Raw genomic sequence first — 22,794 nt, forward strand, 5'->3', positions numbered from 1 at the left:
GTGTGTGTGTGTGTGTGTGTGTGTGTGTGTGTGTGTGTGTGTGTGTGTGTGTGTGTGTGTGTGTGTGAGATAAGGGTTTGGCTTTTATTGAGCCAGGAGAAGCCTGAGACAGACACCGAGGACAGCCGCTTATCAAGGCCTCGATAGTAAAGAATAAAACCCCGGCCTTCAAGGCTCGTGCACGGCAGGAGTTCACCTGTGGTTAGACGCCAAGGAAATACCCCAAGGACAAGTTCCCGCAGTTTTTTTGCGCAATGTTATGAGGACACTGGTCATTTTTATAATCATTTCATTACCTTTATAGAATTAAAGTTACATTTTGCAGATCATCTTAATACAATAGAGGCTATAGCCTAGGCCTATATTTTAAAAGAAATAAAAGCAATGAATAACCATGAAGCCAATAATTTCTTTTAAAATTAAATAGGTCTTAGATTTGTGTACTTTTTACAAATCACTCAGCCATCCCCTCTATGAAAAGAAAGAGTCCAACTACTGTATGTTGTTTACGTCAGGTTGACTATGCGCTCCTATGTAATGTAGCGTTGCCTGGGAGGTCATTGACCTGCTCTGCAGCGGCGTGTCAGTCACCGGCTTACTGTATACCTCTCGCTCGCTCTGACATCCTCCACCGCTGACCTTGACCCAAAGCCAGTGCAACGTGGGACAGCTGCAGGGGTTACCTTCATGTCATTCTGCTGAATCAATGCAGTATGGCTCTCTATCAACAGCCCCGTCTCAACCATGACCCCTGACCCTCCCCGCACCTCTCTTACGATGCAATGTGTTCATGCAATTTAGTAATCACACTAATATAGGGCCTACCTCGACAGGTCAGACGCGCTCAGAGATATTACAGACAGGACAGGTTACAGATACAGTCATTTCAAACAGTAAATCTGCCGATTTTGATTAACCTCTCGACTGATTATTACTATGTACTCATTACAATAGCGTCAATGTTTTTATGTGAACAAAATACATGTTTTGGCCCTACCGTGGCGCATATGGTAGGGCACACGTTTGCTATGCGGCTGACCCGGGTTCGATTCCCGGCCCGGGTCCTTTGCCAACCCTTCCCCGTCTCTCTCTCCCAACTCGCTTCCTGTCACCATCTGCACTGTACTATCATGAATAAAGTTAAAAAGACCAAAAAAATATCTTTAAAAAAAAATGTTTTGTCTGGCTAGAAACACTGAGTGAATATTTCCTGGACATCATCCAATTTGAACGCGGGGTTACATGATATGACGAAAGTAGTCATTCCATGTGCCAGTACACAGCTATTTTAAAATGATAGAATACAGAGGCAAAGAATGCGTCACAATAAAACATTTTATTTGAATGCTGATGACTGTTTTCAGACACCCACTCACACAGGTCAATGAGAGTGCTACTGTGTCAGTTCGGCTGCTTATTTTATATGTATATTGCTGTCCTACTCGTAGTTATGGGGAGATGAAGGACAGGTGAGAGAGTCTTTGTGAGGTTGCTGCACTCTTGTAACCCGCTTCACGCAAACCTAAAGAGGACTGACTGACTGAAATGCGTATGCCAAGGAGCCACAGACAAACATCCTTTTTATGGTTCATAACTTTTAATTGGTCTCGTGAAACCAAAACGACTTTCCCTCCTATACAACTTGTCTCAACAGTGCGTAATGTTCCACATGCAAGAACACTGACTGTCCTGGGTATCCTATCCGGATGTTGTAAATATGTATAATCTACAATATGATGTGCTTTGTCCTCTGTCATGTGCACTATCATGTAGTGTTAATTCAACACTGAATTCAACACTGTACATTCGTTCATACTCTAAGTGTTGAATTACACTGCAAAATGTAATGCGCTGCCCTTATATAATACAGCATAGCAAAACATTTGGCAAAAATTTCCACCAAAACAATGACATTATTTGGCCTCATAATCCACATTTTCCACCAATAGAACACTTTTCTATTATTTTTTTTACCACCATAGAACTGCATTACACTACTACATTATACAGTAGTGCATTACGGTATCACCATTGTGGCAATAGCAAACTTTAAACTCTAACTGTGTCCATCATATTTAGCCTTTTTTTTTTTTTAAACTTGATAGGCCATGGATGATCTGCTTCAGGTCTGTTGTGAGCTATAGTTTTTTGTTTGTTTTATTTATTTATTTTTTCCCCCAAAAAAACCTTAGTTTTAGCTGTTATTTAATATACAGTACATGTACAGAGCACAGGCATTTTCGTGTTTTTGAATGAGATGTCCTTTAGAGGGAGTTTTGAGTTAAGCGTAGCCGAGGTCACTGACCTGGCTGCTACAGTTAGAGGTGAAGGATGTTTCCTGCGGGACGTTTTTTTAATATTGTTTATTTTGCAAGAGGAAATCGTATTATACCCTTGTGTACGTGCAGTGGCATCTGTTTCAAACTGCTCATGTCACCGTTACAGAAGGGAGTGGATGTGGCTACCATAGGTTCATCAAACAGACACCCACCATGGCTTTGTCAACCATTCCCACTTTTGTATGCAGCTGCCAATGAAACGTTTTGTGGTAGGCCTTAATGGTTCTGTGATCGCCCATCGCTGTGGGTTATTTTATTTTTGAGGGAAATGCAGGGCCTTGTGTGATGTCGATTATCTCATAAAACAACAACGTGCGGCAGCCTCCAGAGCTGCTGTGTGACTGTGGGAATGTGTAGGCTATTTGTGTATGTGTATTTTGAAAGCGCTTTGAATTCAACTTCATAGTTGTGATAGTGCTATATAAATACATGTTTATTGTATTGTATTGTAACAAGGCATATAATCTTTACAGCTGAAACTCTTTATGATGAAGCTCTTAATGAAAGGCCTGCTACTATTCTATCCCTATAGTCTACAATCATAGGCTACTAGCCTACTATTGATAATGATAATGATCATGATAATAAGTAATAATAAGTAATAAGTAATAATAATAGTAATAATAATAATAATAATAATAATAATAATAATAATAATAATAATAATAATAATAAATGTTGTTGTTTCACCAACTGATTAAAAAAAAAAAAAAAAACTTTTAGCCTTAGCCAAGGAAATTAGAGAAGAGTGGAACAGGTAGGCTAGGGGATAATGAGGGAATCCTCACAGTCAGCAAAAGCAAGTCTCTGGAGCATGACCGTGTGACCCACTGGGTTATTAGGCCTATTTGTTTTATTGGAGTCCTTTATTAGCCTGGTGTTAAATTCACCTAGCAATATTATTCCACTTTGATCTAGGCTATAGCCTAGGCCTAGGCCAGTGATTCTGAAAGTGTGGTCCGGACCGGGGACCACTGGTGGTAGCCTACGCAACAGAGCTCAGGTGGTCCGCAAGAGGATTTCTACTTTTCCAAAACAACATTTTTAACATTATTGCTTTGTAACTATAATTAGGCCTATTACAAAGCTAAACATGGCTGAAGTCATATTTTCACCACAATAAGACAGGCTTGTAAATATGAATAAAAAGTGATTTGTATAGAAATTAGCAGTGTCAAATCAGCACCAGTCAACAGTGAATTTTTAGGGGACAAAGTGGTCCTCGGTCTGAAAAAGTGACACTGGCCTAGGCCTTACTGATGAGGAAGAGGCGTGGGAAATGCTGAAAAGATAAGTGTATGTTCTCATTTTTTTAATTATTATTATTATTTTTATATATATATGTATAATATGTTTAAATCAAGACTACACGTTTAGCCAGACGTCCTTGTTTGTAAGTTCGTTCGTGTATTTGTTTTCTTCATATGATAAAAAAAAAAACCGTACTCTTCACGTTTTGACAGGAAATGACGTGTGTACTCTGACGTTACAGGGACGTAAACAAATATGGCGGAGCCCTTGGAAGCTTTGTATTTCGCTGTTACCAACATTCCTGTGAAATTTAGGTCCGCTGACCTCCGAAACTACTTCAGTCAGTTTATTGAGAGCTGCGGATTTATTTGTTTTCATTACAGGCATCGACCCGAGGTCCGAAAAGAGACAGCGAGTTCTGTCGGTGAACAGAAAACAGAAAATCTCGAGACAGACGACGCACAGGGCACCTCCAGTAACGAGAATGGTAGAAGTAGTCCCACCGAAGAATCGTCCCAAAGTACAGAGACAACAGCGGTTAAACATACGTCTTGTTGCTGTGTAGTGTCCGTCCATGCCAAGGAGGCTGATCGGTTCATGAAGATGTATTCAGGAAACCAATGGATCAACTCATCAGGGAACTGGCTTGCGAAATGCTGCATCATCAGAAGAGTTCGTGTTTCTTCGCAGACTGGTGAGATCTACGTGGAGAGGCTTTGTGAACATATTCTGTAGTCTTAACTAAATCTCCAGAACTATTAAAGAGTTGCAATTTATATTTAAACTGACAATCAATTAATTTAAAGGACAGCACCACAGGCTCGAGTTAGTAGTAAACTACTTGATGTGTTTGAAGAGCAGGCGTAGGCCTTTTTCTCCCTCTTTTACCTTAGGGGTTGCATATTTATGGGTTTTTGAGGGTATTTGAACTCTCATGCAGGTGAATGAAATTTAAACCCTTAAATTCAAGTATCCCTATTCAGTTGTCCATCATACCCCAATCGTTATTGATTGACACTTGAACTCTTCCTCTTTTACCATTAATGATCATAATGCCTCACTCTCTGTCTTTGACCTCCAGGGGACGACACCTTCCCTTACCGCACGAAATCTCAACAGAGGCGACGTGTGGCCCTGAGTGAGCGCTTCACCGAGTCGGACCTGAAGACCCTGCCTGAACTCAACCCGCCGTCGCTGATGCCCGCGGGCAACGTGGGCACGCCTGTCACCGTCTTCCTGCAGCTCATCCAGTCGTGCCGCCTGCCCCCGCGCCTCATCCGCAAGCTGGGCCTCACCTTCCCCAAGACCGGCTCCAGCCGCCGCTACGGCAACGTGCCCTACCAGTACCGCGGCAGCGAGGAGGTGGTGGTGCCCGCCTCCGGTGCGGAGGAGAGCGTCTTCACGGCGGCAGGGCATGAGATCTGCGGCCCTGGGAAAGTGCCTCCTCCTGTGGGGGGAGGTGGAGGAGGAGAAGGTGGTACTCAGCCGAGCTCTACAGACACCATAGAGAGAGAAGAGCAGTCGAAGGCAGAGGAGGAAGAGGAGGTCCAGTCTGATGCTGATGATGTGAGTTGTTGCCAGGGCTACTATATCCATTACGTTACATTACATTTTGCTGACACTTTTATCCAAAGCGACTTAGTTATTTTACAGGATATTGGTTACAGTCCCTGGAGCAGTAGTATAGGGTTAGCCATGGAGTGCACCAGGGAGTGAAAGGGAACACGAAACCCTCTAATCTAAAGCCCATCTCCTTAACCACCTACGGCTGCCCCAGTCGAAACATTTCCTTACTGTCATACATTACATTACATTGCATTTGGCAGACGTTTTTTTTGTGTTTAACCAAAGCGACTTACAATCGAGGACATAAACATAGCCATAGCGACATCACTAGTAGAAACAAAGTGCACTGTAAATATACAGAACAACAATTGCAGATGTTACGTCATCAACACAGGGTTAAGTAGAGCACATACACTCACACACACATCAGTTCAAGCATTAGTGTAAGTTAGTAGATAGTCATTAAAGAGAAGAGTCTTTACTTGCTTCTTGAAAACTGAGAGATGTGCCTAGTCTTTCTGCCTCTGGGAGGCCGTTCCACCACTTGGGGAACAACAACAGAGAGCAGTCTTGACTGGGATCGCTCAGAGCTAACAGGCGGCAGGGCCAGACAGCCTGTGTTGGAGGAGCGTAGTAATGCATCTAAATGATATCTAGCTACAACCTTGCTTTCAGTACCGTAATGTAGCTGTTGTCATGGTGGGAGGAGCAGCTCTGCTGTCTAAATACTTGTCATTACGTAGAGATCACTGGCATGGTGCATGTCTGGCCGTTGCACAGCTCTGCTCAATTTATTCATGTTTTGCTCAATCTTGAACGTGTGTGTGTGTGTGTGTGTGTGTGCGTGCGTGCGTTGCAGGACGATGACCGGTGCGAGGAGTGGGAGCGTCACGAGGCGCTGCACGAGGACGTGACGAGTCAGGAGCGCAGCAAGGAGCGTCTCTACGAGGAGGAGATCGAGCTCAAGTGGGAGAAGGGAGGCTCCGGCCTGGTCTTCTACACCGACGCCCAGTTCTGGCAGGAGGAGGAAGGAGGTACGTACAGTACATCATCACCATGACGATCATTATGACTCGTTTGGTTATCACGGCAATGATGATGATGATGCTGATGATCACCATGGCAACGGAGGCCTTGTTTTTCACTCCGACACATAGTTTTGGCAAGAGGAGGTAGGTTACCACAACCCTGATCAGCCTGGTATTTTACCACAACCCTGATGAGCCTGGTATTTTACACCGGCACCCAGTCCTGGCAGGAGGAGGGAGGTAGTGCATCACGGCGATAATTGTAAATTACCGTATTGACAATGACAATTATTATAAGACGATCCTGAATATAAGACAACCAAGAGGACAAGCTCAGTGGGTGATGCCACTTGGGTGATGCCACTATGTTGCACTCCCCTTAAATGTGGCAACATAAAGCTCTAGCTGCACCTACCTTTTGTAATGTTGGGTGCTACCCGTCCATGTAACACGTAAGAATCGTAAGAATAAGTAAAGTAAAGAAGTAAAGAAGAAATAAACGTAAGAATAACAGTCTTGGCTTTATAAACACTTTGTAAATAATTATTAACGGAATATTTGCAAATGTTTGTGAATGAGTACCAAATACTATGTTAAGATTGTCCTCCAAAGAGAAAAAAGAGATGGAACCACTAGGTATAGACGTCTCAGGCAGGCAGACACACATCAAACTCATTCTGGAGGAGCTGGTTCCCACTCCACTGTGTAGCTTTGGATTGGTTCTCACTCATTTACAAACATTTGTAAATGCTTTGTGTATAATTAGTTCATTAATAATTGTTAATAAAGTTTTTATAAACATTTTCAAGGGACCGTTATTCTAAAGTGTTACCCATGTCCAATTAAGCTAGATTAGATGTTTTCATCTCCATGGCTTCCTCTATTATACCTCAGTGCTGAGTGCAGTGTATCGTGTGGTATATACCTAATTGTGTTAGTATGTTTTGGACGGAAGGGGAACCTGTTTATCACTGTATAAAATCATACAGACAAATCTTTCCGTTGTTACTCACAGGGTGCTAATTATAGCGGCTGTGTTATACTAATTGGAAGATTGGAGAAATTTCCTGGAACCGTTGCAAGAACATCTTGTGCCAGGAGGAACGCATCCTACGTGCGGCCTCACCCGATTTATTACTCGATCATAACATTGCAATAAATAACTGGACTACTTGTTTATTGTGACACATTTGGCTCTTACCATGCGGTTTGTGTGTCAGCACTAGTGTGAGCCTCTCTTTTTGTTTTTCTTGTTTGTAGACTTTGATGAACAGACGGCCGACGACTGGGACGTGGACATGAGTGTGTACTACGACAAAGGTAAGATCTTCTGAAATATTGCTCTTCACACTCTTGATGTAAAATGACTTAATTGTGATATTCTCTTGTTCAATTCCCCTCATCACTCTGCTAGGTAAATGTATGATTTGCATCAAAATGCAATTTCATATAATATTGTATGACTTAGTTGTATGTGTTTTGTATAAGAATTAAGTCATAAATTGTGATGCAAATATTGGACAAAAATTGGCAAATGCTGTATATTGGCATCACCTTCACTGACATATTGCCCACCCCAGAACGGAAGTACATGTTATAGAAAGAGAAAGCTGGTGGAGCATGGATGTATTACTTTTAATTTAAACTATTTCATTATGCTACCGTTGCATATCAACTATCCTTTCGATGCCACATCAGATGTGTTGAAAACCTGAGTTGATATGCACCTGTAACGTATCAAAAAAGAAGACATCCCCGCTTTCTCTTTTTTGACCTCTTCTGGTCTGGTTTCACCAGAGTGTCAACCCCAGAGGCACAGAGCATGTTCTCCTTTGTTCTGGAAGTTTGTCACTCACTGCATAGTGATGATATTGCTCCACAGATGGAGGAGACAAGGACGCCAGAGACTACGTGCAGATGCGTCGGGAGCGGAGGAGAAGAGACGGCCTGAGAAAAGACACGGCCAGCTCCTCACAGCAGCACATTGGAAGCTTTGAGAAGTTCACCAAGGTGAGAGGGTGTAGAGAGGACAAAAGGAAGATGCAAGTGCGCCATCTACTGATGTGCCTTGGTTAATGCCCTCTTCTTTGTTAAAACCTCAGCATTCACTTCATTTCCAATCAAGATTATCTCTCTCTCTCTCTCTCTCTCTCTCTCTCTCTCTCTCTCTCTCTCTCTCTCTCGCTCTCTTGCTCTCTCACTCTCACTCACTCACATACACACACATTACCAAAAAATCACATACAGGTGGACAGACCATTATCAAAGACTAAACGTTACACAGGTTAGGCCCTCTAGTCATATCTTTCAAATAGGCGTGCATCATCAGATGGGCCTATGTGAATGATGTATGTTTTTGAAATATTCACACTTGTGATGTGCATTTCTTTACTCACAGGGTGTGGGAAGGCGTGTGATGGAGAAGCAGGGCTGGAGAGAGGGTGAAGGATTGGGTCACAGCCAAGTGGGAATGGCTGAAGCGCTTGAGAATGAGGGACAGCATCCAAACTGCAAGAGGGGCTTTGGGTAAGAAACATTCACCTTGTAAACATTAGTTTTTTACCTTTGGTATCAGTAATGGCTGAAATACTACAATAACGTATCCTATGTATTTTAGCTATCACGGAGAAAAGCTGAACACCTTCATTCCTCCGAAAAAACCTCGAAAGGATTTCCACATTTCCACGGTGTATGATAAACCCCTTGAGATTGATAAAGGCGACGATCTACTGCGACGCCAGCCAAACACCAACATGAAGTACAGAGACTGGAGGCCAGGGGGCAGTATTGGACCACGTAGCTCAGCGCCGTATAGCTGACGGACTTGATACTTTTTTTTACACACACAAAAAAAATATATTTTGTATTTGTACTGTTAGTTTCCGTACAGTACATCATGTTTAAAGTATTGTATTTTGTATTTGTACTTTTTTTGTAACTTTTTTCCTCAGTAAAATATTTATTGTATTGATGCTGCTCTTGTTTATAGACTGAATGGTGGATATTTTTGCGATTAAACTGGTTTGATCAATGTATGTTTGCTTTTTTCTATTTATTGTGGCGTGCCTTTGAAGAACAGCCAAAGTTACTTTTTATAGCTCTATATGAAGCGTCTCTGGAATAACGCATTACAAAAAAAAAGTTATCAACAGCGAATATTTAACACCTTTAACTTGATACAATGACGTAAATATCAGCAGGAAGTTAAATAACTTCCGGGTCATTCTGGACAACAACATGAGAACTTCGCGCGAAGACTCCCTCAATTCTCCGAAATATGTGACAACTGTTTAATTGCTTTTAAGGAAATGCCATTGCATTACAAGTATGAAATACTGGTGACTGTAGTGAGCTGTTAGAGTGTTTATGCTCTTGGTACGCCTTCTGAACTCCACTTACAACACATGTGGTTAGCAAGCAACCTAACCTCTGCAGATCACCGGTATTAGATCTTTATCACTCTGGTAAGCAACATGACCACCCCATCCCAAAAAACACGTCCAGCGCCATCCTTACATTTCGGCCAAGTGGTCATCGGTCCTCCTGGCTCGGGGAAAACTACCTACTGCCGAGGGATGCAGGAGTTCCTGAACAATCTTGGACGCAAAGTGGTCGTGGTGAACTTGGACCCAGCCAATGAACACTTGCCATACGAGTGCGGCGTGGATATCTCCGAGCTGGTCACTCTGGATGATGTGATGGATGGCTTGAAGTTGGGGCCTAACGGAGGACTGATCTACTGCATGGAGTACCTAGAAACGAACATTGACTGGCTTGAGTCCAAGCTGAAGCAGCACCATGACAGCTACTTTCTGTTCGACTGCCCTGGTCAAGTGGAACTGTATACCCATCACAGTGCAGTCAAGAATGTTTTGGCTCAGCTTACCAAATGGAACTTCAGGGTGAGTGGATGCACTAACAAGAAAGAGTAATGGAGTAATGGACTGGGGGATACAACTATTTCTCCCTTCCTTCAATGCAAGACAATGAATTTAAATAAAGAACGCTCAGATATCAGTATGTTTTTCCAATAGTAAGTTGAGAACGATGTCTCTTCTATCCCCCTTCTCCAGTTGGCCTCAGTCCACCTTGTGGATTCTCACTACTGTACAGACCCAGCCAAGTTCATCTCTGTGCTGTGCACGTCTCTGTCTACCATGCTGCACGTGGAGCTTCCCCATGTAAACATCCTCTCCAAGATGGACCTGATTGAGCAGTATGGCAAGCTCGGTAAGTTTTAAGATCTGAAAATGGGGTGTGAGAATGTTATTGACCATCCTGTGGCTGTCTATTGCATTTTGTCGTACATTGTTGTAGATCATCAGTACTCCGGTAGGTATGGTGGTAACACAACATGTTGCCAGATTAGATTTATTTTTTAAAAAACAACATAATTACAGTCGGTGGAAATACTTCTACTCAAAATCTGGATAACTTCCACCGGGTTTTCCACCATTTTCACCATGGATTTGGCACAAGATATTGTTTTTTTTATTGTAAGCTTTTGTCTCATGCGTTACCTTCTACCAGCCTTCAACCTGGACTTTTACACTGAGGTTTTGGACCTGAGCTACCTGCTGGATCACCTGGCGGCTGACCCCTTCTTCAAGAAGTTCCTGCACCTCAACGAGAAGCTGGCTGAGGTGATCCAGGACTACAGTCTAGTCTCCTTTGTGCCGCTGAATGTGCAGGTGAGATTCCCTGATAGTGGCATCCCATTGCATTATTCTTAGATGACATCCACACTGACTTTAAGTACAGGTTCTTGGTTACAGCCTCTGGAGTTATGTCATGCTGTATTCAAGGGTACTTACGCCATATGGCATAAGGGACTCGAACCTGCAACCCTCAGATTCCAAGATCAAACCCCCCTCAATTAGGACACTGTTGCCCTCCATAATTTACCATAACTTCATGTTATCTAAGTAGTAAGGTTCTGACTTTTTCTGAAGCAGTGACCATGATGTACAATGCATCACATATAATTACATCAAATATAATAACAGTTATTGCAAAAATATGAGAGTATAATAGAGAAAGATAGGTCAAACCCCGCCCATCCAATGCAAAGGAGTGTGCTCAAAATTTGGTCTCCTCAGGGGGCGTTGTCCCCTCCTTCCTCTCTTTTGTGGTGTTTGTACAAGAAGTGTGCTACCGCTATCTACCGCGCTAAGGGTACTCCATTTATTCTCAACTTCGAGACTCCGAAAGTCTCCTAATCGAAGGTCTCCAAAAGGGGCGTTCAGTCGACATCACATGGATACCGGAAAAGATTTGGCCTGAAGTATGTCTCTCTCACATACGATTCTCTGCTTCTTGCATTACAAGGAGATGGGCGGATACCACTTAATTAGATGCGGGGAGAGAATTTGTGGAGCAATGTGGGAGCTAAGACGTCATATAATGCATGTTGTACTTTGCCAGCTCTTTGCTCTTGAGTTTACCCTGGTCCAGAGCTCTGCTGCCAGGATCCTCACAGGCACTAGGCCCTGGCAGCACATCACCCCCGGACTCAGACAGCTACACTGGATCGACACGGTCCCCATCAGATCTTGCATCAGCTAAAAAGTCCTCTGCCTCACTTTCAAGTCCCTCAATGATCTTGCACCCCACTACCTCACAGACCTCCTCAGCCCCTATATCCCCCACAAGATCGCTGCTGTCCTCTTCCAAGAGCAATCCCTCGCACCAGACTCAAGGTCACCCAGTGGCAGAGCCTTTCGTGTAGCTGCTCCACTCCTTTGGAATAACTTACCCAACCACATTCAAAATGCCCCTTCACTGGCCATCTTTAAACAACACTTTAAAACCTGTCTCTTCTGGACCTGTCTCAACCTCTTTTGGCTTCTAGTGTCCATAAACACACTCCTACATACTTACACACACCTACACTAATACCATGTTAAGCGACCTTGGGTGTTTTGAAAGGCGCTATATAAAACAAAAGTGTTATTATTATTGTTGTGTGTGTGCATCTGCAGGACAGGGAGAGCATGGTGCAGGTGATGAGGACGGTGGATAAGGCCAATGGCTACTGTTTCGGAGACCTGGAGGAGAGGAACCTACAGGCCATGATGTCTGCCGCAGTGGGGGCCGACTTCCAGTTCGATGCGTATCCTTTCGTGAAGTGTGTGTGTCTGTGTGTGTGTGTCCATGCATTTCTATAAATGAAGGAAGCCTACATCCACTGCACTAATTCGACATGCAGTGTCTAGCAACAGCTGATGATACCAAAGATTCTTTCATTCTAACAAGATAGTTCATTTAACTCTGACATGTAATTTAAATTTTTAGAATGTAAAGAAGACATGTGCCTCCTACAATATGACATTTGTACGTCCATCACGCCGCCCAGTATTAAGGGAATGGCCATTATCCATGGAGAAGTCTCCAGAGATTTAGAGATTTCTCCATAGGCGCCCATTATAAAAGTCTCCTACCAAGTCTCCTAAAGGGGCGTGGCTGGCGTCATAAGGGAAACAGGAACGAACGCTGAGCTGGGCGTCTCTTCATTTGGAACGTCTCTGATGATACTTCACTGGAGTCCCTTGTAGACAGCTAGGCTACGTTAAAACCGCAAACAACATCGCCCCTTTGGTGAAATCTTAAGGCGGTGGGCACTGGGCAGCAGTGACAGTGTGGTGGTATGGGATGTGGCGTCATGATGTCCTCTCGTCACGGTTTGGAATCTTGAGCCTTGGCCCTGCCATTAGGGAGGGCATTGGGCTGCTGCACTGGCGACCCGGGTTCGATTCCGGCCCGGGTCATTTGCCGACCCCTCCCCATCTCTCTCCCCATTCACTTCCTGTCCACCTCTCATACTGTCCTATCATCAATAAAGTCGAAAAAGACCAAAATAATCCCTAAAAAAAATATTGAGCCTTAACGTAACCCTGCAGAACTCTTGGAGTGCAGGAGCGCTATGTGGAGACCAACCAGCAGACGGTGGAGGAGGAGGTCATGGACCTGTGAGCTGAGGAGAACCAACTGGCACGGTGGAGGAGGAGGTCATGGACCTGTGAGCTGAGGAGAACCAACAAGCAGACGGTGGAGGAGGAGGTCATGGACCTGTGAGCTGAGGAGAACCAACTGGCACAGTGCCCTGTGTCTCTGCAGTTTGGAGGAGTGGAGTGGGCCCCATCAACAAGTGCATCTGACTGTCAAAGACAAGCAAGTCTGTTTCTCACAGGGGCCGGTTGGAGTTTGGACTCAACAGTCTTAAGAAATACAGTAGATGGCTACCATAGCTCGTCATTTGTTAAGTTTGCGCCGGAGTAGCAAGAAAGGATGTGATCAACAGCCGTGTAAGGATTTCTTAAAATAAGACTGTTGTCTGATTATCGTGGCGTAATATTCATAGATGGTCTCTTCTTCTGAGGTGTGGAATTTGATCATGCAAGGTTTCTGTTTACTGAAAGCATATGGTGGGCAGACTCCTGCTCCTTATTCTCCTCCTTTTATTAAAATAATTTATTTTCAGTAACAAGGGCTCATCGCTATTTATTGGATGTCTTTTGCACTAACCTATAACCATTCTTCAGGAGTTCTAGGTTCAGGCTCAGGTTTTTGTTCTAGTATGCCTGGGTAAAACCAAAGATATAGCAGCAGTACTACAGATCAATTCAAGTCATTTTTATTTGTATTTATAAATGTATCGTATTTCATAAACTTCGGCAACAAATGTGCTTCCCCCCAAAAAAAATGTGTGTTAAAATCTCAAAATTAAAGGTTTTGCTGCATAAACACTAGAAGTTGCTTCTCCACAGTGAGTTAATACCATAGAAACAACAACAGTAATACTACAAATTAAAGTAAGGCTCTGTAAGGGCCCTGTGTGGCTTTTCCAGAGTCTGTTATGTTTGCTGCTCTCCACCAAAGGCCTAGGGTTGCTATGGGGGCCTAGGGTTGCTATGGGGGCCATCCCGAGTGCCTGGCTGACTGTGGTCATCTCACACCAGGGTCCGAAAATGTGCTCATTAATGAAACGGCCAGGATCAGAGGAGTGAGTGTGCATGCGTGTGTGTGCATGTGTGGAAGGGGGGGGAGGTGTGATGGTGTGAGGGAGGGGTAGGCCACAGGTCAAACGAAACTCAATTTTTGTCTGACACCCCCCCTCCCCCACCCAGATCACATACAGTCTGACATCACTTGCTTCCACAAAAGCCAAGAAGGCCCAGCAACAAAAGGCAACCCAGACTTTTATTTTTAAATCCATCAATGGTATTTTCCATGTGAACTTATCCTTATCAGGTGGCCAGTGGAATGATTTCACACTTCAGACATTTTCTTGTGATTTCTGGCTACATTTAAATGCACAGAAAAGAGACAAAGGATACCTCAGTGTTGTGCAAAACATTTTTGGTCCTTTCAGGCCATCCTCCCCTTTTACTCTTCGGATTGTGTGGAAGAGCCGAAAATTATTCACACAACTCTGTGGTAGGTTTCCGTGTATTGTGTGTTTAACCGGATCACACTGCACTCTCGATTAAAAGGTGCCAAACAAACAAAAACTGTGTAAAATTGAAAGAAATATGTCTGCACACTTGAATCCCCTTTGTGTTATTTTTAATAATAGGCCAAGCTTTCGGTCTACTGACCTTCCTCTAACTGAGCCCTGAGGAAGGTCAGTAGACCGAAAGCTTGGCCTATTATTAAAAAGAACACAAAGGGGATTTAAGTGTGCAGACAATTTTCTTTCTTTAATTTTGAATACAGCATACAGTAAGTGATGTGCAAGTTCCATTTACGTTTTTCATTGACCTCATTCTAAAGACCACTCAATTTTAAACCCATACATAGGAAGCCAATAGTCTGACCGGTTGTTGCTTGGGTTGTATGGTTGTATGGTGAGGGATATTACCGCTTACTCTCTCACTACAACTACCTGTTCACACTGATGATACACCCCCTTCTTAAGTTTGGAGTAGACATATTTTTAGAGGTGTAAACTGAAAGAAACAAGGTCTAAAACGAAACAAACAAACAAAAAATCAAAAGAAGTTATCTTACAGTGTACCTACCTCATAAGGTGTAACTGGTGTATAAGTAAGGTAACTGGTGTATAAACTATGTAAAGCCATGTACTAGTTTTGTAATTACGTAAGTAAGAGTACTTCTACTGTAGTCACCGTATACACCCCTGGATACTTAATTTATCCCAAAATCCCAACAGAAGCCCTTAGTTTGCTGAAGGATTGTTTTAGATAGGTCTTCTATCTCTAGTGAATGGTTATTCACTTCTTCATTTCACATTACAAATGCTTCTCGTGTGTGTGTGTGTGTGTGTGTGTGTGTGTGTGTGTGTGTGTGTGTGTGTGTGTGTGTGTGTGTGTGTGTGTGTGTGTGTGTGTGTGTGTGTGTGTGTGATCGTGATCGCCAGGGTAAACGTTCTCTTTCCCTCTCACTGTTTGGAGAGGGCTGACCCAGTCTCTCTGCCACCCTCCTGTGACATTGCTGGCTGTAAGTTTATGATGGACGAGGCCCTAGGATGGCTGGGCCATTGGTTTCCTGGGCTGTGGGGTTAAGGCAACCAATCAGAGAGCTGGAACATGTTACCATGTCAACACGGGATTTTCACACATACATTTATATTGGTAGTTTTCATGACAGTTACGTCCTGTGATCACAAGGGCTGCTCCAAACGTCATCTCACTGTACTTGGTTTTGTGAGAATTAAGACTACTTTTTTCCCCCCGATTGACATCCTAGTAACTGGTCAGGAATAACTCAAGATAACTGCAGTGATTCAATAAACATACAATGTATTCCAAACTGATTAGTGCACACATACATACGTAAATTTCACAATTAATGTCCACAAATACTTTTTTTAAATCAGAAAAGACTTTCCTTTTGAAATGGAAAAAGACTTAATTTATTTTTAAAAATAACATAAATAACAGTCACAGCTATTGGTTCTTGAACAAAACGAGTACATATATGTACATTATTTTGGGTTTCCAGGACATTTTAAGGCACACATTGCATTTTAAGGCACACGAATTGAATAAAGTGCCATTGCATTTCCTTTGAATAGAACATGATGATAAAAACACTTCCCCCACCACAGACGAAACAAAACAGCACAAATTATTTACAAAAACCTTCAAAATTTCAATTACCTCAAGTGGAGACAACCAACAAACATAGGCCTACTTGCATTTTTCATCTGTTAATACAATAAGTGACGAGTGACGACATGCACACCATGGAGCAGGAGTAAAAAAAACAGTCGCAACATTGATATCCAGTGTTTTTAGGTATTGGCTGAAATTATTAGCTATATCCAAATTCCAGTGTAATCCTACAAATCACCTTGTGTCTGTTGATTGAATATACAGATGATGCAAGTGAATGGTGACCACACTCATTGGGCCATTTTGACCTCTACGTGGTCCTTCAACCATTGTTATGGAATGTGCTACTGCCTGCCAGGCTTCTGTTGAAAGACATCTGGAAATTACTGGGCTAGGGCACCAAACAGGACAGCCCACTGTAATGAGATCCTGTAATTACAAAAGTAAGAGTCCAGCCTTTTATTATTATTATTTTTACTTATGATCCTCCAAACATTTTTTAGTGCTCTACCTGGCTGAGGATGTGGTAATTGTGTTCATGACCGTTCAGTGGACTTCACTGCAACATATACTACATGTGGCAGGGATTTTATTCTCTGAACTCGATATGTCGTTCAGCAGGGGTAGACAAACTGGATTGAGAAAGTAAAAGTCCACATACATGGGTTTCCCGTTTGTAAACATTCCTGTCTGCGTACACAACCAGGGGCCCTTCTTCAACCTCTGATTGTTGGAAATCTGCTGTCACTCAAAAAATGCGCTCGTGCGATTGGCTGCTTAGCATCTTGCCCCTCCTCACAACGTGAATGTTTGTAAACGGGAAACCTGTCTATTCCTTCTGTATGTGCTGCAAACACAGGTGATTTGACTCATCAACCTGGTTGGGTGTGGTAATTCAGATCAGCTGATTCATTGAGTTGGCTGGCGCAAATCCGTGGCAGGGTTTTTACTATCTGAATCCGGCTTCGGTTCAGTAACTCTGTGCCACAGGCGTCGTCCACGAAGCCGTCAGGCGGGCGATGGAGCTCTCGAACTGGGCGTCCCCGCTGCCAGTGCCACCCCCGCCCACCTCGCCTAGTCCGGTGTCGTACATGGGAGAGGAGGAGGTGGGGGTGAGGGAGGCCGAGCCCAGGCTTGTATAGGACACAGGGGAGGTGCGCAGGAACTGAGAGGTCAGGCCCCCCGCCAGGGAGCCCGATGGAGGGCTGGCGGAGGTCAGGGGAGCCCCGGTCATGGACCACAGGCCCGGGTACTGGCTGCAGACGGAGGAGGAGAGAGGGGTGGAAAAGAAGAGAGAAGAAAGGAAAAACAAAGCAAAGCAAAGAAAATAACTATTTTAGTGATGTATCGAACCATAGGACTTGCATACAATACCACCATGTTTAGGGAAAGTTACATATCAACACACGACAATGCACTGGAAGGGTGCTGTAAACTAGAGACACAGGATGGCAATAAGAATCAATATTTGCAAGCAAAACAAGGTCTTTGTCTTTGTGAATCCCGTACTCTCTCGGTTATATCGTGTACATTTAGGCCTTCTATGTGAGTGCCAGCTATAGTGGGTGTGAGCAGAAGTTAAGTAAAAGTAGAAGTATTAGGTACAGTGTAAAGACTGTTGTATAAACTATGTACTAGGTACTAATGTTGTAATTGCATCAGAGGTACTTCTACATTATTACGTGTGTGTGTGTGTGTGTGTGTGTGTGTGTGTGTGTACCCGGGGCTGCTGGTGCATTGTGGCAGGGTGTGTGCGTGCGTGCATATGTGTGTAAATGCACCTGAGGCTGGTTGTTCCGTGTGTTTGTGTGTGTGTGCGTGTGCGTGTGCGTGTGTGTGCGCGTGCGTGTGTGTGTGTGTGTGCGTGTGTGTGTACCTGGGGCTGGTTGTTCCGCTGCTGGAGTGTGACAGGGAGCCCATGCTGGTGGGACTGGGGATCTGCAGGGTGGACCAGCTCTCCGAGGTCCCCAGGCCAGCTGAAGAGTTGTCCATGTAGCCGCCTGAAGGACCACAGCGGACATTAATTTTTTTAAATGTATTTTTAAATGATGTAATTATGGAAGTAATATGACACATGCAGCATCAATTACATTACAATAGATTTGTGATGTGCTATGTATGGTCTCTGAGTTTTTTCCGTTACTGTTTTGAAATTATTATATTATCAACCTGCTTTCATTTTAACAGACAGCCTCTGTGGCTCACAACTACACATCTTGGGAGAGAACTACTACACCGCATGGACTTGGTAAGCTTTATGACACCTCTGACAATTCTTATTGAATAAGACCTGGAGGGATGTACTTCAGGATAAATAAAATACTAACATATTGTTTTATGCCCTGAATAAGAGACGCATTTGCTTTCACCAGTGTTGGAACTGTATAATGTGGTGTTCAAGATTGTCCTTCAGGATATAGACAAAATGTCTGTACTTAACTTTCAATACGATGGAATGTTCACTCTAACCTATGCCTCTTATACTTTGCTCTTCAATAAGAGCGAGCGTGTTTGCTTTTACTGATGTTGGGGTTGTAGACGGTGCATGGCATCTTTTTGGAAAAACAAAACATCTTCACCCTATTCTAAAATAACCGTTAGTCTATGTGTTCATTCCAGCATTTCGGTTGCAATGTGGTAACATGGACACAAGGTGTGGTACACAAGGACATCCTTCAGCATGAGGAAAATATCTCTCCTCTACCCTAGTCTACTCAATTCTACCTTTCTCCACAACGTCCATGTTCTCTACTCTGAGTGTAAGATGTTATGTGTGCTGATCACACAAGTGTTAGAGCAAATGTGAAACGGGGTACTTCTTCGGGATTAATAAAAACATATCTACTCTTCTCTGAATGGGATGTGCTGTTTGCAAATACCAACATCGGATACTGCAGTGCAGGTAGTGTGTAGGGATACTGATGTGCCTGCCAGGATAAATAAAATATTATCATATTGTAATTTACTGTACTTTAAAGCGACATTCAAGCATTTCTGGAAAGATGCTCATTTTCTACCTCCCCTCGAGTTAGATAATTGAGCTGTACCTCTTTCCTGAGTTCTCTGGTGAATATTACTTCTAATTCCAAGACAGCATGTATCACTGAACCAAATGACTAGCTGCTAACTAACTAGCTGCTAGCCCGTTCAGTTCATTGCAACAGAATGCGTGTGTGTGTGTGTGTGTGTCCGTGCGTGCGTGCGTGCGTGTGTATGTGTGTGTGTGTGTGTGTGTGTGTGTGTGTGTGTGTGTGTGAGAGAGAGAGAGAGAGATTATTGTCAATGTCTTATTTAAATGTTTTTAGTTAAACTGCACATCGGAGACTGGTCAAACGTAATTTCAAACTTCTGTGCTAACCCTGTTACATAGATTTTTGACAATAAAGTACTCTTGACTCTTGAGCTGTGGTGTGGGTAGTGTCTGAGGTAGGAGGCCGCCCTTCACGATAAATCTGTAGTCTATATATCTATAATCAAATATAATCTGTAATCTATGTATCTTTAATATAGTCTACAGCAGTGGTTCTCAACTGGAACAGTCTTGGGACCCACCATTTTCCACTCTCATTGGGTCGCGACCCAATTTTTTTAGCGTTCAAGTCAATTCAATGCAATTCTCGAAATATAACCAAGACTCGAATGACTGGTTGCACGCTATCTATCTCGCAACATTCAGATTGTATCTTGAACGACAGATGACACGGAGTTCACTTGCCTATCAACATAAAAGTTGTAAATTGTTGCAGGAAAAGTTGGATTTTTTATTTTTTAGAATTATGTTTTTTTACACCAAGGCTCTGTGACCCACCCATGACCCCTCCACGACCCACTTTTGGGATCGCGACCCACCAGTTCAGAAACACTGGTCTACTGTATTCAAGATGTGCTGTGTGTTCATACCTGTGTTGGGGCTGCGGTGCGAGTAGTGTGTTGGGTAAGGGGCCGCCCTGTGGCTCCGGAGAGAGGAGTACCGCTCGCAGTAGGAGCCTGAGGAAAGGCTGTGGTGGCCCCCGCTGAACTGGGACGGGCTACTGCTGGGACACATGGAGCCGCTGTTGGGCAAGAACCAGCTGCCTACTGAAAAAATAATACACAGGAAAAAAATACCAGTGTTAATACAACTCATATAGAGTTGAAATTAACTCTGTTTCAGATAACTACTGTAGAATAAATATATCCATCATTATCCACATCCAGTGTTAAAATGCCAGTACACCTGCAGTGTGAATTCAAAACTTAGAGAGAGTACTCTGATACCATATACAGTACACACTCTAGAAGGTGTTAAATTAACTTGTTGACTTATCGAGGCAAAATGCACTCTGTACTACACCATAATAATCCTTTTTGGTTTTGTGTTGTTGTAAACTGAGGTCCAGTATATTTTGAAAATATGTAATGATGTGTTTTGAAATCAACCTACTGTAAATAAAACAAAACTACAGACATCGGTTGTTTCCAAGGCTTGCTTCAATTGACACCTCGCTTGCATTATCAAATAGCATGTCTTTGAAATTACTAATTGCGTTATGGAAGTGTGTGAACTCACTCTGAGCATAGCCGGATTGCTGAGTTCCCGACGGATGATCCACTACATCTTTGTGGTCGCTCCTGTCAATGACAAGAGACTCACTTTATATGGGCACTGCGTAGTGAGAATGCAGTGCCGGTGCGCACATTACGCACGATTTTACGCACACCATTAAAAGAGATGTGTGACTTTGCGGCACGAAATTAATATCAAATCAATAATTGTGTTTATTCTTGCTAATGAAAATGTTTTGTTTACCTTTCTTTCGCGTCAAGGAAAGCTTTGGCAAACGGGTTGTGTTTTATCTTAAGCGCTGTGATCTGATAAAGGGGGAAAACACAAAATAACCCGACTGAGCAAGTTAATTGTTGTAAGCAAGTGAATATTGTTTAAAATAAACATCAATGATAAATAATATAAACATTTTACATGAATTGTAATATTTACTAACCTCCTCATTCTGGTATGCTGTCACAGCAATAAACTGTGTCTCCGGGAAGGACTGACTGCTTATCATTTTCTGCACACCGCCGACTTTCACAATATGAATACGGGGTTCATATTTGTGCAGGGAGTTCAGCATGATCTGCCAAGAGATAATAATAATATTAATAATAATAATAATAATTATTAATTATTAATAATAATAATAACCTCAAGCCTCGTCATATTTGTAATCGAGCTCAGTTACCGCGACATTAGCTCTTACCTGTCCTCCGCCATTTAGCTTGTTGGAAAGCTTCACTTTGCTAAAAGAAACTGGGGCCTTCATCCAGTGTGCTCCAAAATTGGGTGAGTCCGGGTGAATATAGACGCAGCTAGGACTCTGGGGCTCGGGTTTACCGCCTGCCACCCACTCCCCATTCACATATTTCCAGCGGTTGTTGTCTGCTGCCACGAAGTCCAACAGAACGGAATACATGGCGTTTGGGTCCAGGCCAGCGATGTTTACCCGCAGCACTGGGAACATCCGTCTTGTAGAAGAGAAACAAGAAATCAGAATACCAAAAACAACCAAAAAGCAGAAGTTGTTTTCATCTAAGACTTGGAGACAAATTAGCCAATTTCTTACAAGATCCTTTAGCCACACTAAATTGATCTACACTGCCTAGCCAAACTATTTTCAGCCACCATGGTCAACGGTTTGGAGTCTACCAAACTAACATGTGCTAACATCAAGACTTACACAGAGAAGACAAATTGTTACTTGATGAATTGTTAAATACATTTGGAAATCATTTGCTTACCTGCCCGTTTTGGTGACGATCATCTCATTGGTGAGCTCTTTGAACTTAGTCCAGAGTTCGCAGTCATCCAAACTGAGTTTGATATCCCTTTCTGTAACATCACCTTTCTCGCTTCCTTTCTGAAATTCGTTCTCCACAGCCGTCAGTAGATGCTCCAGCCGTTGGTCCGTACTTGCGGAGCTCATCTTTCCCTCTATGCGGCCCCTACACTCCGAATGACATGCAATTCTGATGCTGGGCCCTCTCAAGTCGACTTTACCATAAGTGGGCGTTTCCGAGAATGCATCGGCCAATGTTTGGAAACGGGAAGGCCCTGGAAGCGGTTGAGACCCCGCCTGCTCATCCATCACTCACAAAGTAAGTGATGAAATTTGATTTGGTAAAATTAATACATCATAGACCTACAGACCTAGGTCTATATTTTGGTATTTTGAGATGGGATCTTTACTATGTTTAGCTGACAATGCACCAGTTAGCATTAGGCCACAATGAAAAACTCCAATCAAAATTGTGTTGAGCATAACATTGAGTTCAGGGAGCTCCGTGACGGAAGAACAGATGTAGGCCCATGTTTTTATTTAATAAAATCCTAGACACCGTCTACAGACAGTGTAGGCCTAGGCCTAGGGCTATGGACATCCGATTCTCCCTGAAAACCAGAGGTGATTAGCCTCAAAGCGTGTGAGCGACAGATTAAAGAGACCAAAGTCCCTGCGCCTTTCTATCGCCGGAGCCTTTGAACTTCCAATTGCGATT

At 43.2% G+C, this 22,794-nt stretch overlaps 3 protein-coding genes across 3 annotated transcripts; 2 read left to right on the forward strand and 1 right to left on the reverse strand.

Annotated features, from left to right (window-relative positions):
* Positions 1 to 3,845: 3,845 nt before the first annotated feature.
* gpatch3 (G patch domain containing 3) lies at positions 3,846 to 9,201 on the forward strand. Its single transcript, XM_063198120.1, has 7 exons — positions 3,846 to 4,284; positions 4,672 to 5,156; positions 6,016 to 6,190; positions 7,445 to 7,504; positions 8,067 to 8,194; positions 8,583 to 8,710; positions 8,802 to 9,201. The coding sequence occupies exons 1-7, from the start codon at positions 3,846 to 3,848 to the stop codon at positions 9,001 to 9,003; spliced, it is 1,617 nt and encodes a 538-aa protein (XP_063054190.1). The 3' UTR covers positions 9,004 to 9,201.
* Positions 9,202 to 9,387: 186 nt separating this feature from the next.
* gpn2 (GPN-loop GTPase 2) lies at positions 9,388 to 13,892 on the forward strand. Its single transcript, XM_063198121.1, has 5 exons — positions 9,388 to 10,086; positions 10,258 to 10,414; positions 10,715 to 10,875; positions 12,166 to 12,296; positions 13,084 to 13,892. Exons 1-5 carry the CDS (start codon positions 9,658 to 9,660, stop codon positions 13,154 to 13,156), a joined length of 951 nt encoding a protein of 316 aa, XP_063054191.1. The 5' UTR covers positions 9,388 to 9,657; the 3' UTR covers positions 13,157 to 13,892.
* A 2,187-nt stretch (positions 13,893 to 16,079) lies between these two features.
* LOC134448450 (T-box transcription factor T-A-like) lies at positions 16,080 to 22,234 on the reverse strand. The gene is made up of 8 exons (XM_063198122.1): positions 22,039 to 22,234; positions 21,501 to 21,765; positions 21,243 to 21,377; positions 21,050 to 21,111; positions 20,810 to 20,871; positions 20,161 to 20,337; positions 18,137 to 18,260; positions 16,080 to 17,516 (listed from the first exon to the last, which is right to left on the reverse strand). Exons 1-8 carry the CDS (start codon positions 22,221 to 22,223, stop codon positions 17,231 to 17,233), a joined length of 1,296 nt encoding a protein of 431 aa, XP_063054192.1. The 5' UTR covers positions 22,224 to 22,234; the 3' UTR covers positions 16,080 to 17,230.
* Positions 22,235 to 22,794: the final 560 nt, after the last annotated feature.

This window comes from Engraulis encrasicolus, chromosome 5 (genome assembly GCF_034702125.1).
Source record: "Engraulis encrasicolus isolate BLACKSEA-1 chromosome 5, IST_EnEncr_1.0, whole genome shotgun sequence".
NCBI lineage: Eukaryota > Metazoa > Chordata > Actinopteri > Clupeiformes > Engraulidae > Engraulis > Engraulis encrasicolus.

What these genes read in the sequence shown, in the direction of transcription:
- gpn2 (XM_063198121.1), top strand. Translation starts at nt 9,658, where the DNA reads ATGACCACCCCATCCCAAAAAACACGTCCAGCGCCATCCTTACATTTC. An exon ending in TTACCAAATGGAACTTCAGG is followed by an intron (nt 10,087 to 10,257) that starts GTGAGTGGATGC and finishes CCCCTTCTCCAG; the next exon opens with TTGGCCTCAGTCCACCTTGT. An exon ending in TTGTGCCGCTGAATGTGCAG is followed by an intron (nt 10,876 to 12,165) that starts GTGAGATTCCCT and finishes GTGCATCTGCAG; the next exon opens with GACAGGGAGAGCATGGTGCA.
- gpatch3 (XM_063198120.1), top strand. Translation starts at nt 3,846, where the DNA reads ATGGCGGAGCCCTTGGAAGCTTTGTATTTCGCTGTTACCAACATTCCT. An exon ending in CTGGCAGGAGGAGGAAGGAG is followed by an intron (nt 6,191 to 7,444) that starts GTACGTACAGTA and finishes TCTTGTTTGTAG; the next exon opens with ACTTTGATGAACAGACGGCC. An exon ending in GCTTTGAGAAGTTCACCAAG is followed by an intron (nt 8,195 to 8,582) that starts GTGAGAGGGTGT and finishes CTTTACTCACAG; the next exon opens with GGTGTGGGAAGGCGTGTGAT.
- LOC134448450 (XM_063198122.1), bottom strand. Translation starts at nt 22,223, where the DNA reads ATGAGCTCCGCAAGTACGGACCAACGGCTGGAGCATCTACTGACGGCT. An exon ending in ATCGTCACCAAAACGGGCAG is followed by an intron (nt 21,766 to 22,038) that starts GTAAGCAAATGA and finishes CTCTTCTACAAG; the next exon opens with ACGGATGTTCCCAGTGCTGC. An exon ending in AGCTAAATGGCGGAGGACAG is followed by an intron (nt 21,378 to 21,500) that starts GTAAGAGCTAAT and finishes ATCTCTTGGCAG; the next exon opens with ATCATGCTGAACTCCCTGCA.